At 40.9% G+C, this 14,942-nt stretch overlaps 1 protein-coding gene across 2 annotated transcripts in view; it reads right to left on the bottom strand.

The window, feature by feature from the left end:
* Nucleotides 1-7,742: 7,742 nt before the first annotated feature.
* Nucleotides 7,743-14,942, bottom strand: part of WWP2 (WW domain containing E3 ubiquitin protein ligase 2) — a 523,918-nt gene continuing 516,718 nt past the window's right edge. For both annotated transcript variants that reach the window (XM_078669521.1, XM_078669522.1), the window contains exon 22: nt 7,743-14,548. In XM_078669521.1, the coding sequence (XP_078525647.1) occupies nt 14,449-14,548 (100 nt within the window). In that variant the 3' untranslated portion in view covers nt 7,743-14,448. The remainder of the gene's footprint in view (nt 14,549-14,942) is intronic.

The raw sequence follows: 14,942 nt of genomic DNA, 5'->3' as shown, positions 1-14,942 counted from the left end.
GTCGACGGTACCGTCGTCGACGGCATGATCTTCGTCGTCGGTGTTTCCGTAGACAAGACTTTCTTCGTCGACGATGTCTTCGTCGACGATGTGCTCGTCGACGACGCGGTCGTCGACGATTCATTCCTCGTCGACGTCTTCTTCGTCGACGTCCTCGACGTCGATTCTCCCGTCGACGGCGGACTCCTCGTCGACGCTGTCGTCGTCGACGGGCCTACCTTCATCGTCGATGGGTTCTTCGTCGACGGTGTCGTCGTCGACGAGGTCTTTGTCGACGACGGCTTCGGCAGTATTATAGATGGAATAGATTTACCCGCAGACGACGATGATGGAGTGGTCGTCGTCGAGGCGAAAACAGACGACGCTGTCGTCGTCGACACAGTCGTCGTTGTGGAGACGGTAAGTGGTGTCATAACTCTTTTCTGCGCTGAAGATGTCGCAGGCTTACTGGATGAGTGCGTAGGCTTCTTAAAGGCATGAGAGCCTTTGTCAGACACTGAAGATGTTGTCGATCTTGCCTCTGAAGATTTCTTTTGTACCTTCATAGGAGGAGTGTCTGATGGGCCAGGGGACTCCACCCTTGGCCTCTTGTGGGAGACTTCAGAGGTCATGGAAAAGCTCCCCTCTGAGGACTCCACATTATCCCTTTGTTTAAGCCTGTCCAACCAAATTAGCAGTCGACCTTCTCTATCCCTCAAGGTCTTGTTAGGGAAACACCGACATATCTTACAGTCTTTAGGGATGTGGTCAGGATAAAGGCAATATAAGCATAGGTCATGCTTGTCCTCCACATGTAGCCTTTTCTTCCCACATGAAGAGCAGGCCCTGAAAAGGGCTTTCTTCTGGGATTCAGACATTCCTTTAGAATTTTGAAGAAAGAAATCACTTACTGCAAGGAGAAGAGTCTGAAGTATCCCTGTTCGAGATTTAGAGAAAGAACTCACTTCAACCAGTGAATAAGTAGGATTTGAAGAGATCCTGAGGAGAACTCAGGTTGGAGACTCCCTAGCACAACGTGCGGTAGAAAATCTGAGAGACTGATGCTCCTGCCAGGAAGTTTCGAGAGGGAGGTGATAGCTGATTGGCTGGCTCTAAGAGTTTGGTCCTTTTTGCATAAGGACAAGGATAGGCTACTAAGGTTAGGCCCTTAGGCCTATTCTTCTTTATGTATGTCTATAGGACATTACTTTTCTATATACCGGAGGCTCCCGTCTCGACAACGGGGAATGATTCAGGCATGTGAATCTATGAAAGACACCCCTAATACTGGATAATGTAAGGTAAGAGTCAACCCTCCTAGATGAGCCTACAGATTTGTTAGCTAAGGAAGAATGAGGATGTCCTGGGAGAGAAGGAGAAAAACAAAACTGGCCAAAAAAGGAGACATGGGCATCGTCCAGAAATTATTGGACTTCAAAATAAGAGCGACATAAAGAAACACCTACACCCAGTTCAGGAGAACGTTTACTTCCTGCCCCCCGCCAGGAAGAATCATCTGAAGAGACCTCTATGTTGTGAAAGTTCCCTTAATGGCAAACACTTGCTCCTGCAGACGGTACCTCTTTACACTTGACCCTTTACTTGCGTGGAGCATGGTGGAGTCTACTCAAAAGGCCTGTCTCCACTTTTTCAGTCCCATCATGACAAGACACAATTTGAATGTGGAAATATGCTATTTGGAAGGTACCAGTCTCTGAGTTGAATTACATTACGGTCAAGACCGTGACTGCATTCCTCCCTGTGACTAAATACAACACAACAGCAATGCTTCGAAGGATTGAGGCACAAAATGGTGGCTTGGGGATCTGGGTGGATGATAAGAAGAACTCTGTCATGACATGGCGAGATCCTGTGATTACGATAGTCTGGACAATGAACTCCAATTCAAGTGCTTGCTTAGGAATGGCCGTTTTAGCGTGGTTAATGCTAACACACCATTTAGCGATTCAGCAATGCCATTTAGCCTAAATAGAAATCAAAGCAACATTTTTCTTGTGCACGATTATGAGAGGCATTTCCTGGGGGATTTTGTGATTTATTTATCTGCATCACTGGCATTTGTTAGAAAGACAAAGGTGTGATGCACAACATTAGAATATGGGTCTGGTGCTGAACTGAATAGAAAGCTTGTCGGTTAAGAGTTGGAGGCAGAGACAGTAGAAGTTAGTAGTTGCAAGAGAAAGGGTAGAAGCAGGGATCCACAGTTTTGATGCAGGCAACTCAGATAATGCCGACACAGAGGTAGCCTCTGGCTAAATCTTAAATTTAGCAGGTTACCCAGGGCCTCGTTAAGGATTATCCCAAAAGAAGTTCCTGACACCAAAACAGTGGTTCAGATGCTAAACGAGATGTTCTGCAGATTAGTCTAAATTGTCTCAATGTTGAATTTTGAGGGATGCCCTATCACATGCTGCACTGATCTGTTCTAAGGAGATTAATGCATACTTGTAAGGTTTTTCCCCTTGGGATTATTATACCTTCAATGTCTTATCAAACTAGAGTTGGAAGAGGGTCTCGTCCTTTGCTGCGCTCAGCTCTGACAACACCAGCCTGTCAGGAAATTGCTAATAACAATGAAAGAGTTAATCTTTAGGTGCTTCATACTTGGTATCCAAAACTTTTCAAATAACCTTTGGTATAATGCTTACCGCAATTCTAACCCTTCCTTAAATTAAATTATCCTCTACCTAGATCCAATATTTCCCCTAAACCTAACCCCTATTTAACCTTTAATACATTAAAAGAAATAATTATCCTTAATCTAACCCTAATAATAAGCACCTTTATTTAAATGTAACTAAATTTGAATAATTATCCTTAAACCACAATACTAACCCTAAAACCTTTATTAAATTAAATATTCAAAGTATGCATTTATCCTTTAGTACATATTATTAAAATAACCATTAACCCTTAATTGACAGTACATTGAAATTTAATTAAATGGTATTTTACTTATCTAAATTGATGTAGTGGTATTCTCTTTAATGGTTATCTCCGTAGCAAATACATCGATGTAATGGTACTTCATCTGCGGATAGAAAATCCCACTTCTAAAACTTGTTATGAGGTGTGCATAAGAATGGAGACCACTTATGCCATCCCACACAAAGAAAACCAAACATGTAACTGTAGTGTACCCAGGACAGGCCTTCAGAGTACAAACTCTTTCATTTGTACTCGCCCCTCTTTAGTCTTCTACGTTCTCCCTAGCCTCTGGAAGACAAATGGATATATAGGCAACATGCAGCATCTTTATATAATCCTGGCACCAGTTAAATGCTGGTTAAGTATCCTGTAAGCTCTCTTTCGTCAACCTCTGTGCCTCCCTTGCAGGCTCCTGCCGGGGGTCTGTTCTAACTCTCCATCCTAACATGAAACATTTTCCCAGGTTGAAGTTACCTTTAGATTGATTTGGTAACAAAGGACAACTCTCCGGACACACTTTTCTACTTGGTACCGGATTATTGTGAGGACCCAAGTTAAGAAAGATGAACAACAACGGCTCAGATTTACAATTCCCGAAGTACAGACCTTAGCATAAAGTGATGTCACATCAGTTCAGTTACCTTCTGAAACTGTGCAACAAAACATACAGCAAATTTAGACTGTGAATCATAAAGGTAAAATCTTTGAAACAGAAAGTAGTAGAAGGGTACCACTTGATAATTTCTGTATTTGTTTACATTTTAACATCCTGGATACAAGTTCAAATTAGCCCTAGCTCGACCTCAGCAGCAAGGCCTTCACTCGCTGTGATGTGATGCTTCCTAAGCAACAAGTGCTACTGCAGGCAAAGATTTTGACACCGACATAGAGAAAGCTCCATTTCGCTTATTCATAATCCCAGAACTATGCTAGGTCAAAGAAAGCAATTTCAGAGGCAAATCGAGATGTCAAGTTCAAGCTTAATTTGTAAACATGATAATAATAATAAAAATAGGGTTTTATTAGGAGCCTACAAGTGCTCAATGCCAAGGTTGATAAATACAAATACTTCCTAGTCCTGGATTCAACTATTGCCCATTTTCTTCATCACCCCCACACTTCATAACTCTTTATCCCACCTGGACATTTCTTTTTCATCCCTTCAATCTCCCTTTGTCTCAGTTTTTCAATGTCTTTCCCTTCACGCCTTTTCTTATTTTCTCTCTCTTGCTCTGGGTCGCAATCTGATGATAGAAAAATACCTCTTGGTCCAGAAAATTAAGTGCATGTGCCTCCAGTAACAAGCACCTCCAAATTAAACAATGGTGATGTCCCAAAATAGTAGCGCATTACACACACCATTGACTGGAATCCCTTAGTAGCTCCCTATGCCACAACGCTTCTGGCCATGAGAAAATTTCCAGTGTTGGAAATTGGGTGTCATGTGAGACAAACAAAAAAAACATAATATCCCTTCTACTGAGCCCTGACAAAAAAGACCTTCCCTAGGGTAACCAATTCAGGGTAACCAATGTCCATCTCCCAAGGAGGGTTAAGAGCATATTGAAAACATTGGAGCCAGCCCTCTTACTGTTCCAGTCTAAGTATCACAGGATCCTCACATTATAAGTGGGGGACGTAAATGCCTGCATTACGATAGGAGGCCCGTTGGGGTAGGAGGAAGGCTGGTGTCATCGTATCAGATACCAGAAGTCAATGATCCCATTTGGAAACCAATGAAGAGAGGGATGACAACTGTGGCTATATTTAGAAAAGCAAGCAAGAACAACATTTGAAAAGGGAAAAGGGTTACACCTGAGAGACTATTTCTATGAGAGTACATTTCATATGTTCGTTGGAGTTGATGGCACCGTGGAAGCAACCACATTCCAATTGTAAGCTGTGACTGTACTGAGACTGCAGATGGGAACTCGCCAGAGGCCTCACACAAACCAAAGAGCAAGATGCTTGATGCACACCGACAGGTGAAGTGTTTCCAGAGGATGTATACAGCATGTCATGTTGTTGAGCTTTCACACCACCTAAGCCTCCCTAGCATCTTCATGCTTGCAGCCATCTGGAGTGTTGCTTGGTGAGCGGATTTGAACATTAGAAAAGGAAAGCAGCAATAGAGTCGCGGTTGGAAGGAAGTCAAACTTGGGCCCTTCATCTAGATGGGGAATACCATGAATTCCTGAAAGGGGGCTTAGATACGATCTATACTCCAGCCCAATCCAAGATGGTCGCTGGCCCATGGATTACAGACCAGGGTTCCCAATCAAAGATGAGGCCAAGGTCTACCGGTGATGCCTGTTCCTGTCAGTATCATATACTAGGAGCCATTTTCAAGTGCTGGAGGTGGTGTCAAGGCATTGATTTCCTGGTTTTTGTGTTCTTCGTCCCTATACTTCTCTTTTTGTCCCAGAGTTTTCGTCCTAGCTTATTATCTACTGAATCTCTTCCCCTGGAAGTGTTGCTCAGCTCTTTATTCCTTCCTGATGTCAGGAGTCTGGTGCCTTGCTGTTATTCTGCTATATAGTCTTATTCTTCAATCAAGAGCTACAAAGAGGTTTGTCACTCTTTTGTGTTTTTCTTCCTAACTGCGACTCTCTTAAGGAGACACTTGTCATCTATCGCGTATTCTATTCTGTGCAGGGTGCCACAATGGATACGGGTGGAGTTGCTCTTTCCTTGGGCAATCAAGAAGGCAACTCAACAGAACTGCTCGGGTTCCAGTCCTTGACATTCTAATGACACACAATGGTAAAGCAGTCAGAATTACTCGAAATAAAATTAATCTGGCTGCGACAATACACCAGCAGGGTCAAATCAGTTCTGATGATTTTAACACTTGAATCCTTAAGTAACGAACAGAATAGAGATTTAGACCTGAAACCCTTGAATATAAATATACTTCCAAGGTGCACAGAAATACAAGACGAGATATGCCAGATAATGAATTCCAAAGACAGAAGCAAAAAGAGGAATAAAAAAAAGGAAAGACTCTGATGCACGTGAAAGATATGAATCAACCTGTGAAACTAGTGCCTGGTTTATACCTACTTAACAGACAACCGCTTAAGGCAAACACTGGCCCATGATAAGTAAAACTAAAATCTGAGCAGCAAACACAATTTGTAAGAATTAAGATAGCCAAATATGAACTGAGGTCCTGGGATGCAGTGAGACACCCAAAAAGTGCATGGAAAAATAATACTAACACTTAAAATAAGAAGGGCAGCAGGTCCAGACGGCATACTCAACACCATTCTAAAAGGTGGCACAAAATATGCAGTGCGCTATTGCTCCATGTGGCTCGCATTGGAGAAGTATCTGGGCCATTGTTTAGATACTTTATCTGGTCGCTATATATGAGAAGGCCAAGAAACTCTCCTATTTCTACAAACGTATCTCCCTGCTAGAGCATAAATGTAGGGAAAATGAGTGCTGTAGCGGATGGAGGAGCTGGCTGAAGGAAGTGAGGTAATTCCCTGAGAAGGTGGGTTGCAACAGGGATAGAGTACTTTAATAAATGCTGTACTATAAATATTCTGGCGATGAAGTCCATGCATAAGGAAAATGGACCATTGCGCTTCTGTTCTCTGGATTCCTGCGCCATATTTGATAGGGCAGAGTAAAAGATTCTATAGGATAAACTAAAAATACTGGGATTACCCCTGCCTTGATCTCAGCTTCTGAGTCAGTAAACTGGAATCAATCCAGCATGATCTGTGTGGTCAGTATAGAAAACAACTAGCCCTACATTACGTACTTAAGCATGCGGAGTCCTTGCTCCCAATCCATTTGCCCATTCCTGCAGGTTGGAAAAAGGGGGTAGGAGCATTTCACCCAATATTTGGAAAGCAGGAGGGAAAATGATAGAAGACTATCTATAGAAGAAACCCAATCTTTTTTTTATCCAGAAACTAGGGCTGGTGCCAATGGATATTCAGGCCAAGATTAAAACGCTCACATGTACAGGGGCGTAATGTTCTTTCATAAATAAACAATTGCCTTTGTGAGATTGTCGCTAGTTTGGAATCTAGGCTTGCAATGAAGATTAATGACTTGAAATAGAAGTATAAGACATATAAACCTAATGAACCCCAGGTATTTTCCAATAAAAGTACTGTGTCTTTTATAGTAGAAGTACAAGAAACAGGGATGCTGCGCACTTTTGACCTAATGATGCAACACATACAATCAAAGATAACTTTACAGGCGCTTTGGCAACAACAGACAGTCTAATCAAGGAAATGTATTAAAGGAGAGTTTCTGTTCCTGCATTAAGAATATTTCTATTACAGTTTATGAATGAGGTCTCTAAAAGTGAAGTGCAATAAAGCGACTGGTCATCGAATGACAGTTGAAAAATAATGCAATACCAATTTGCCCACTGTCCACAAGACGAAGGCCCCAACTTACTTTCGATGCAAATGGGGAAAGTGACAAACAGTGGTCACCCCGGACATAATGGTGGAATGATATTGCATCTTATCAATGAAAAGTGAGAATGTCGATCTATGTACACTGAAGTAATTGCTGAATAAGGATTGAAATTGAAACTAAATGTGCGGGTGAGGTTCGTCTTAAGTTAGTTTTATGCATTTTGTAAGTATAGTTTGTGTCTGAATGGAACATTGAGAACAGTATTGTTTTTACTGTTAAAATGTTATATGGATTAAAGTCTAAATAAAGTAAAAACATGAACTGAATAAAACCGAATTAACACCTTCAATAAAAGCGAAATTATGAAGTAGAAAATACGATTTTTTGTCCGATCGCAAGATTTTGGTTTCACACTGGAACACAAATTGGCACACAGATTTTTGGTCATTTATTGCACAATCCAGAACTTTCAATGTTACATTCCAAATGCTGGTGAATTTATTTCGCTTTTATTTTACATACATTTATCTAATTTACACATATGTACACAGAACAGTGTGCATGGGAGTCACTCCAAAACATGCCACCCCTGCAGCATCACAAACTCTGTTGAGGGTTCAGCAAGGTGGGGTAGGGAGGACATTCATCTTGGTAAGAATAAAATAATTGGTGGGGGAGTCATGAAGAGGCATTCTACTGTTCCGAAAACCAGTTTTCAGGAGCATTGTTATCTTGAGAAAAGCCCGAGCAGTTTCTCCCCTGCGGACGAATGGGGAGGCTGGTACCATCAGGTTAAAAACACTTCCACTTAGATACAATCCTGCTTGTTTTAAGATGGTTTAACAAAAGTGGACTTCCCTTGCCCAAGACGCATTTATATACATATGAGAAGTCGTCAGTATTTCTGTGAAGTACATACATGAAATCAGCCAATATTCACGTCACACAGGTTTACTGCTCAGGCATAATATAGCATAAAGAACAGCGGGCTGCGGTATATGAAATTCAATTCACAATTAAAGCAGGATGCAAATCTGCGGTCTTGGATTCTTTACCAACTCTGCAAAGCATCTATTACTTCAGGTCGCAGCTACTTCCTTAACACCCTCTGTTCTTTCCACCACACAGCTCCCTTTGGCTTTGAGGGACTGAGTCCTTGCATAGAGATGCTCAGACAGCTTAAGAAATTATAGGAGGAATGCCCCAACAAATTCATATTAAAAAACCGTCGTAATTTCTACATAGTGAAAGGCAATTACTAATATTAATACATTGGAGCATGATGCCTATTGCACAGATCAGAGCTGAGCATTACTTTCCTAAAATTAAACCTAGGTATTAGGGGTACCCAGTTTGAATCGAGGACTACCACTAAGCAATCCAAAGCAATTAAGATAATATTCTGTAGTAAATGTGTAGCTGTAAAGGCAGGGAAAGCCCTGCTTTCAAGGATGTTCCACTTAAACGCTTTTTCGGTTTACGCATTCGCAACACCTATACTGACTCCCAGCATAAGGTAAGGACTTTGGAGTGCTCAAACATTAGGTACCTTTGCATCAAATGGCACGGGTCAGCCACAACAAGCAGCACCAGTGGTTTCTGTCTGTCCCTTATTACCAATGGATGATTAATAAAAGCAGTGTACTTTCCAGACGCAATTCGTTGTACACACACGTTACTAGTATGTTATTTCCCTTCTGGGGATATATGGACATTAACACATCTCCAGGTTCCATTAAAGCAACCCCTGCCTCTGATAGAGGTAATGCTTCATCCTGCGCATGGTCAAAACTGATGAACAACCTGAAGCATCCTTTCTGTATAGGATTGTTCCCAGTACAAGGCAGGTGTAAATATAAAAATTAGCATATAGCATTTTCAATGAATACGCATGATTAAGACTGATAAGGAATACCCAGAGCCTAAGCATCAGCTGTGTCATAGTATGCGCTTTTGAGGGGTGCAGCTATTTACATGACCCACAAAAGCTTTCACATATGCAAAAGTCAAAACAGACAACTTAAAGACCAGGGCTACTGGTAGCAAAACTAATATATTCACCAGAAAATACTGAGTCCTGGAGACATTTCCCTTCTACTGAGCATTAGATTCATATGCAGACACCAACATTACTTGGGTCTCCTCCTCACTCCTCCTGTCGAAAGCAATTCCTTTGAATATGAGTTTCCTGACCGCATGGAACAGCATCAAGGTCAGGATACCATGGTGCCATGACACCAACACTGACATTGTCAGATGCACACAAATTGAGTCCTTCTTGGTAAGAAAAATATCAAAACGTTGTTTCTCATTGAACCCTTGATTTGTTTATAGGTTGCGTGGTTTTGACACAGGGTGAAGAAATTCAACATTCACAAGCTCTGTCTTACTTTGAGGACTGAGGCATCTATATACTACCTAAGCATGGCTAGGTATTATTATTACATAATGACAGCCCCTTGGTACGACACAACGTAAGCATAATAGTACCATTAAACAGTCCAGGCGCAATCAATACTTTATCAATATTAGGTGTCCCCATAATACAATCTACAGAATGCACTGTATTAATTTCGAGTAAGAGATCATCGCATCTTTACCACTTTTTACTCAGGATTATCTTGATAGTATTATCCACAGAAATGTTGGTACAGGATCACAGTAAGGAATGTCAACCTACAAGTTATCGTCAAGTTGTGTCATTATCCAGTATGTTACTTAGGGCAATCTCAGTCAGATGCTACTATCACTGCCACTCAACATTTACGGAATCAGAGCTACATAATATCTTCCCTTAATAAAAACAAAGTATTCATGGAAGCCATTAAGAACCTGGTATAAACATCATTCATTCTGAGTGAGATATTGTTTGCCCAATCATAACAAGCTATCCCAAATGCTGAATGACAGCAAGGTATGACTAGGTTAATTTCAAGTTGCAAAAATGATTGTCCAAGGACTCAGATTCATAATCTCACTCATGAAACAGAGGAGGGAATGCCCTGTCACTAAGTGCAATCCGATTGCTTGCAAAGCATGAAACTTGGATTGAACAGAAGGTCTACCTGCAACTCCTTTTCGGAAGACAACCAGTGAGATGTAAATATCTAGCTTATTAAATAGTAATTAATAAAGGCATTAAATCAATTTGTTGCATATAGAGAGATGGCTAAAAAGGGACCCGAGATACAAAGAAAGATTTTGATCTACCCAGATAAAACAATGTGGTCAGGTTGGGAAACTACTTCTAAGACTCAGATTTCCTGGCTGTGGAAGTTAAAAAGTTATCAACTACAACACATATTTCCTGTGAAGGGCACTAATGGACAATTCTTGTGGCAGTTGGGTGGAGAACTTTGGTGCCTTCAACCAGGTAGGATACCTTAGTAATTTGTTATTAATGACATTTAACTTAAACACCTTTCTAATCAGTGGGTGTAAAAAGGATCCCTTGCTTTTTGACATATCTACTGAACCTTTTTCTCCAAAGGTTTACTTTATAGGTACGAAAAGGCTGGATTACAAAATGACTTCTATTTCTCGAAGTATTACTTTTTACGATGAGAAACTATGCTCGGCTGGCATAAAATTGTGTCCCATGAAAGGGGAAGCTTTTATGTGCAGCTGGCTGCCAGGATCTACCCATCATAGCTTCAGCCATACGTGTCTACACAAATAAATCAATTGATTGATTGATTGAAGACTCTAATTGGTGGGAAAACATGGCGAAATGTCCCCTAAAGTTACCCCACTACACTCCAGGAATATTAAAAAAAGAAAATAATCTTTAATCTCAGATGAGCGACTATCAGTAATCATAGAAGCTCAGGTACAGAACGGTTCATTATTGTCTGCCTATAAGCCCATTCGTTGACAAGCCGTCCAATCCATAAAACATCTGTAGACAGCTGCATTAGTTCTCTAACAACTGGTAACATAGTGCTCCAGGGACTGTAGTAAGTAACGAAGCACACAGTAAAACACTAAACACAGCTGGGGTCATCCATCAAAGTAGGCCTCTGTATGAGGGATTGCACAGAGATTGTTCACTGTCTAATCAACTTATCAATCAGGCTGATCGTGTGAAGCTGATGATCACCCATCATCAGACCTGCATTTGAGCTTTTCTGAATATGGTGAAAAACTAAGAGTATCCAAGGTGCTATTTTATATCCTCTGCAGACCAATTTATACAATTAAATCATCCATTTGCGACACGAAGGAGAAACTCTAATCAACTCATACTTCCAAAGGCTCTGAATAATCAGATAACATAGTATGTGTCTCCTCATTCAGGGATATAATCCTACTTCCTTCTTTCTGCACAGCTGGAAGAGTTTTGACAGTTTTTACCATAGGGTAGGTGATGAAAATACTGAACAGAAATAGTGCAAGAAGGGCAAAGGTATTGTCTCCGGGTCGAAACAGGGACCGTTTCCTGTTGTAGTATTGGAACAAATGGGTTTGAGGTATAAGAGATTCCCAGAACCCATGAACAAAATTGTAAACGGTCCCTTACCAAGGCAAGCTGCAAACGATAGGTGCTGAGGGCACAGAAAAACTTGGTTTGGGCTTTTGAAAAACAAATCATCATGGGTAAGCCCCAAGGATTCAAAAAGCATGGTCTCCTCTTTCAGGGGATGGAGCATCAGCATCTGAGGTCTTGGTAAAAAAAAACCTCAGCATTGAGATGGAGGAGCAATTGGTAGTTTGGGTTTCTAAGCTTCTGGAACAAGGATTACGTATTATTTAGTGTGGATGTCAGTGCACTGGATGGTGATGGGTTACTGGCATGATAATAATATGTTAGACAGAGACAGACTTGAAGGACCAGAACTACCTGGTATTACGCTGTGTGCTGAGGTACAGTACCAACCAGCAAAAAGAGGCTAATTGAAGCCAGCATCATCCTTAATGCTGTTCTTTTTGGGGTTTTGTATAGCATACACATTTACTGTCATTTAGCTAACTTAATTTAGGGGAAGGGAATTACACAAGTTAGCAACCAATATAGAAACGAAATGGCTACATCATTTAACCTTCTTGGATTTGAAAACTGCGAGAAGTAAATTATTCGCTTATCTCAAGTTTCTCATGGGTCTATACTTTTTGAAACATGATCTTAATAATCAAGGTCTTTTTGGTTTACTGCTGAGAAGGTGATCCTTAAGGACAACTTGAATTCGTGCTTGTCTTGCAGCAACAACATGATCGACCCCGCCCATTCCATCCAGCAGCCTTAACACTGCATTTTGAAACTTCTGTAATATCAACAGCAATGTATTAGTAATTCCTTAAAAAGTAAGATTTAAAAAGTCAATTTGGCTAAAACAACTGCTAATTTGCCCCTTTTAAGGGAAGGTGAGGTAGCAAAACATTTTCTGCAATAATCTTAAATGAAAAAAAACAGAACTTTCTACTTTACATACCTGTTCTGCTATTAACAAGTCTTAAACCCTCCGGATACCAAGATTTTAAATTATAGTCATTGGTCTCGGCCAGATGACAGAGGAATAGGGATTAGCAACCAGAATGATCTTGGTATTACTGGGATTAAGATTTTTGTGATTTAGGAATCTTGTTAATTTGACTCAATGGTATGGAGGCCAAAAAGGATACAAATGGCAACCCTATGGTCCACATCATCAAATTTTAGTACCAGTCTGAAGAGGCGTATTTCACTCCAGAAGTACATTGATTCAAACACTCTTCATGAGGAACCAAGTAAAACACTGAAAATACAAACTGAAAAGACACCTGCTCAACCACTATCTTTGCAACATATTCTATGCAGGCAATTCTTCCATCTGCATCCCTGCAATGAGTCAAAAAACTCACCCCTTGCATTCAGGCTATACTGCATCTAATCCTCCCATTGAAAACATGATAAACATATTTTGTCAGAGAAAAACGTACGTTTCAGGGTTTAAAAAATGTCATCTATATCAATACATATATCATTATTACTTCCAAAAGGAGATCTGTGACCCAAGAGCATGAAAGTAAAGAAAAAATGGAGGTAAAATATGCCGAGAAAGAAAGCAGTGAGGTATTACTCTTCTGGTAGCTCTTCTCCAGTAAAAAAGGAACAGAAAGTGGGATCTGGAATCTTCTTGACTGTAGACTTCAGGGAACTATTCCGCTATGGTAACATAAAAGTCTTTATGTTTTGAGAAGAAGGTGCGCAAAAACATAAACCCTTTAGTCTTTTAGTTGTGGCTACACTTGCCTACAGCATACTGTTGTGGCAGAGGAAGAAATTATTACTCGCCACAAGCCAAGAACGATCATTAACTAATCAGAGATGCTATTGTTACCCAATAGTTGTGAGATATTACCACTAACCAGCTGCACACAGGTATTGATGGCAGTTACAACTACCCATTGTACTACCACATTTTAAACTGTCAGCCAGTTAATGGTGGAGCTGATGCTCCATATTCCAAAATTCAATCCTGGCTACCAATGTTCGACTTCACTCAACATCGCTCCATCATAGCAACATATGTGTGCCGAACTAGGTGTCTGGACAAATAAGTGCCATGCATAATCGAGAAAACAGATTTCTACAGCCACTCAGCAAGGATCCGGATAGGTCATGAAAACCCAGGCCCTTGCAGAAAGATGCATCAGAAGCGCACTAACATGCAGACTGAAGTAGACTGATGTTTTACAGCTGATCTCGCTTTTAGGTGAGCAGAAATGTGGTTATCATAGAGTGTGCTTGCTGCACACTATAGAGGGTGTTCTGATCTGATTTGCCCTGTAAATGTATTTCCACACAGTTGCCCTCCTGCATGTTAGTCAACTAGTGGGATTTAAAGAACTAAACAGAACCGAATGGAGTATCTTCCCCTAATTCAGGGTTGACTGTCCCAACCACCCTCCACTGCAAGCTGCAGTTTGTATTATAAATTCATTGCAGGTCTTACCAGGGCCCTGCTTTGTGTAGAAGCTGAATGAATAACACAAATAAGCCCAATATCTCCAGGAAGAGATGTCTACATCAATGGTTGAAAAAAGGTGCAGGGAGACACCATGTGGAGGACCGTCATGGAAGGCATTCTCCTGCCTCTCCCCTAAACTTGTACACCGCACGTTGAAGTTCCCACGTGTACAAAGTCCAAGACTTCACTCTTGCCCAAAACCCTCTGTTTCCTCAATGGCAAACATTAGCTTTTCTTTCAGCTGCTCGAAAGTCTTGTAAGGAGGCAGGTCCAATCGATTAAAGCTGGAGAGGGAAAACAGTATATCAGTTCAAAAGTCACATTGCTGGAGAATCTTTCTACATTGAACAGCATTACTTTATCCCAACTTGAGGATTTCCTTCCTACAGGATTTGTAGTTTAACTGTTTAGGGAAACAATGGTTCTGATGTGGCCTAAAGGTCCAAGTCAAAGTGACCCTGTGGGGGGCACTAAAGGTAGAGATTAAGAAGTTAATTCTTAAATGAGAGCGGTAAGCAATATAAGCAGGGACATGTAGGGCAGTATATCACAGGTTTTTATTCCACAACAATAGTATTCAGGTGCTCACACTTTAAGTTACAGTAGGCGTGACATGATAAGTGAGGGTGAAATTAAAATAAAGACATCGCATTGACAACAATGACAGAAGCTCCTTTA

The sequence above is a fragment of the Lissotriton helveticus genome, chromosome 12 (genome assembly GCF_964261635.1).
Source record: "Lissotriton helveticus chromosome 12, aLisHel1.1, whole genome shotgun sequence".
Taxonomy (NCBI): domain Eukaryota; kingdom Metazoa; phylum Chordata; class Amphibia; order Caudata; family Salamandridae; genus Lissotriton; species Lissotriton helveticus.
Note: the sequence above shows the minus strand (reverse complement) of the source record. Positions and strands in the feature narration are given on the sequence as shown.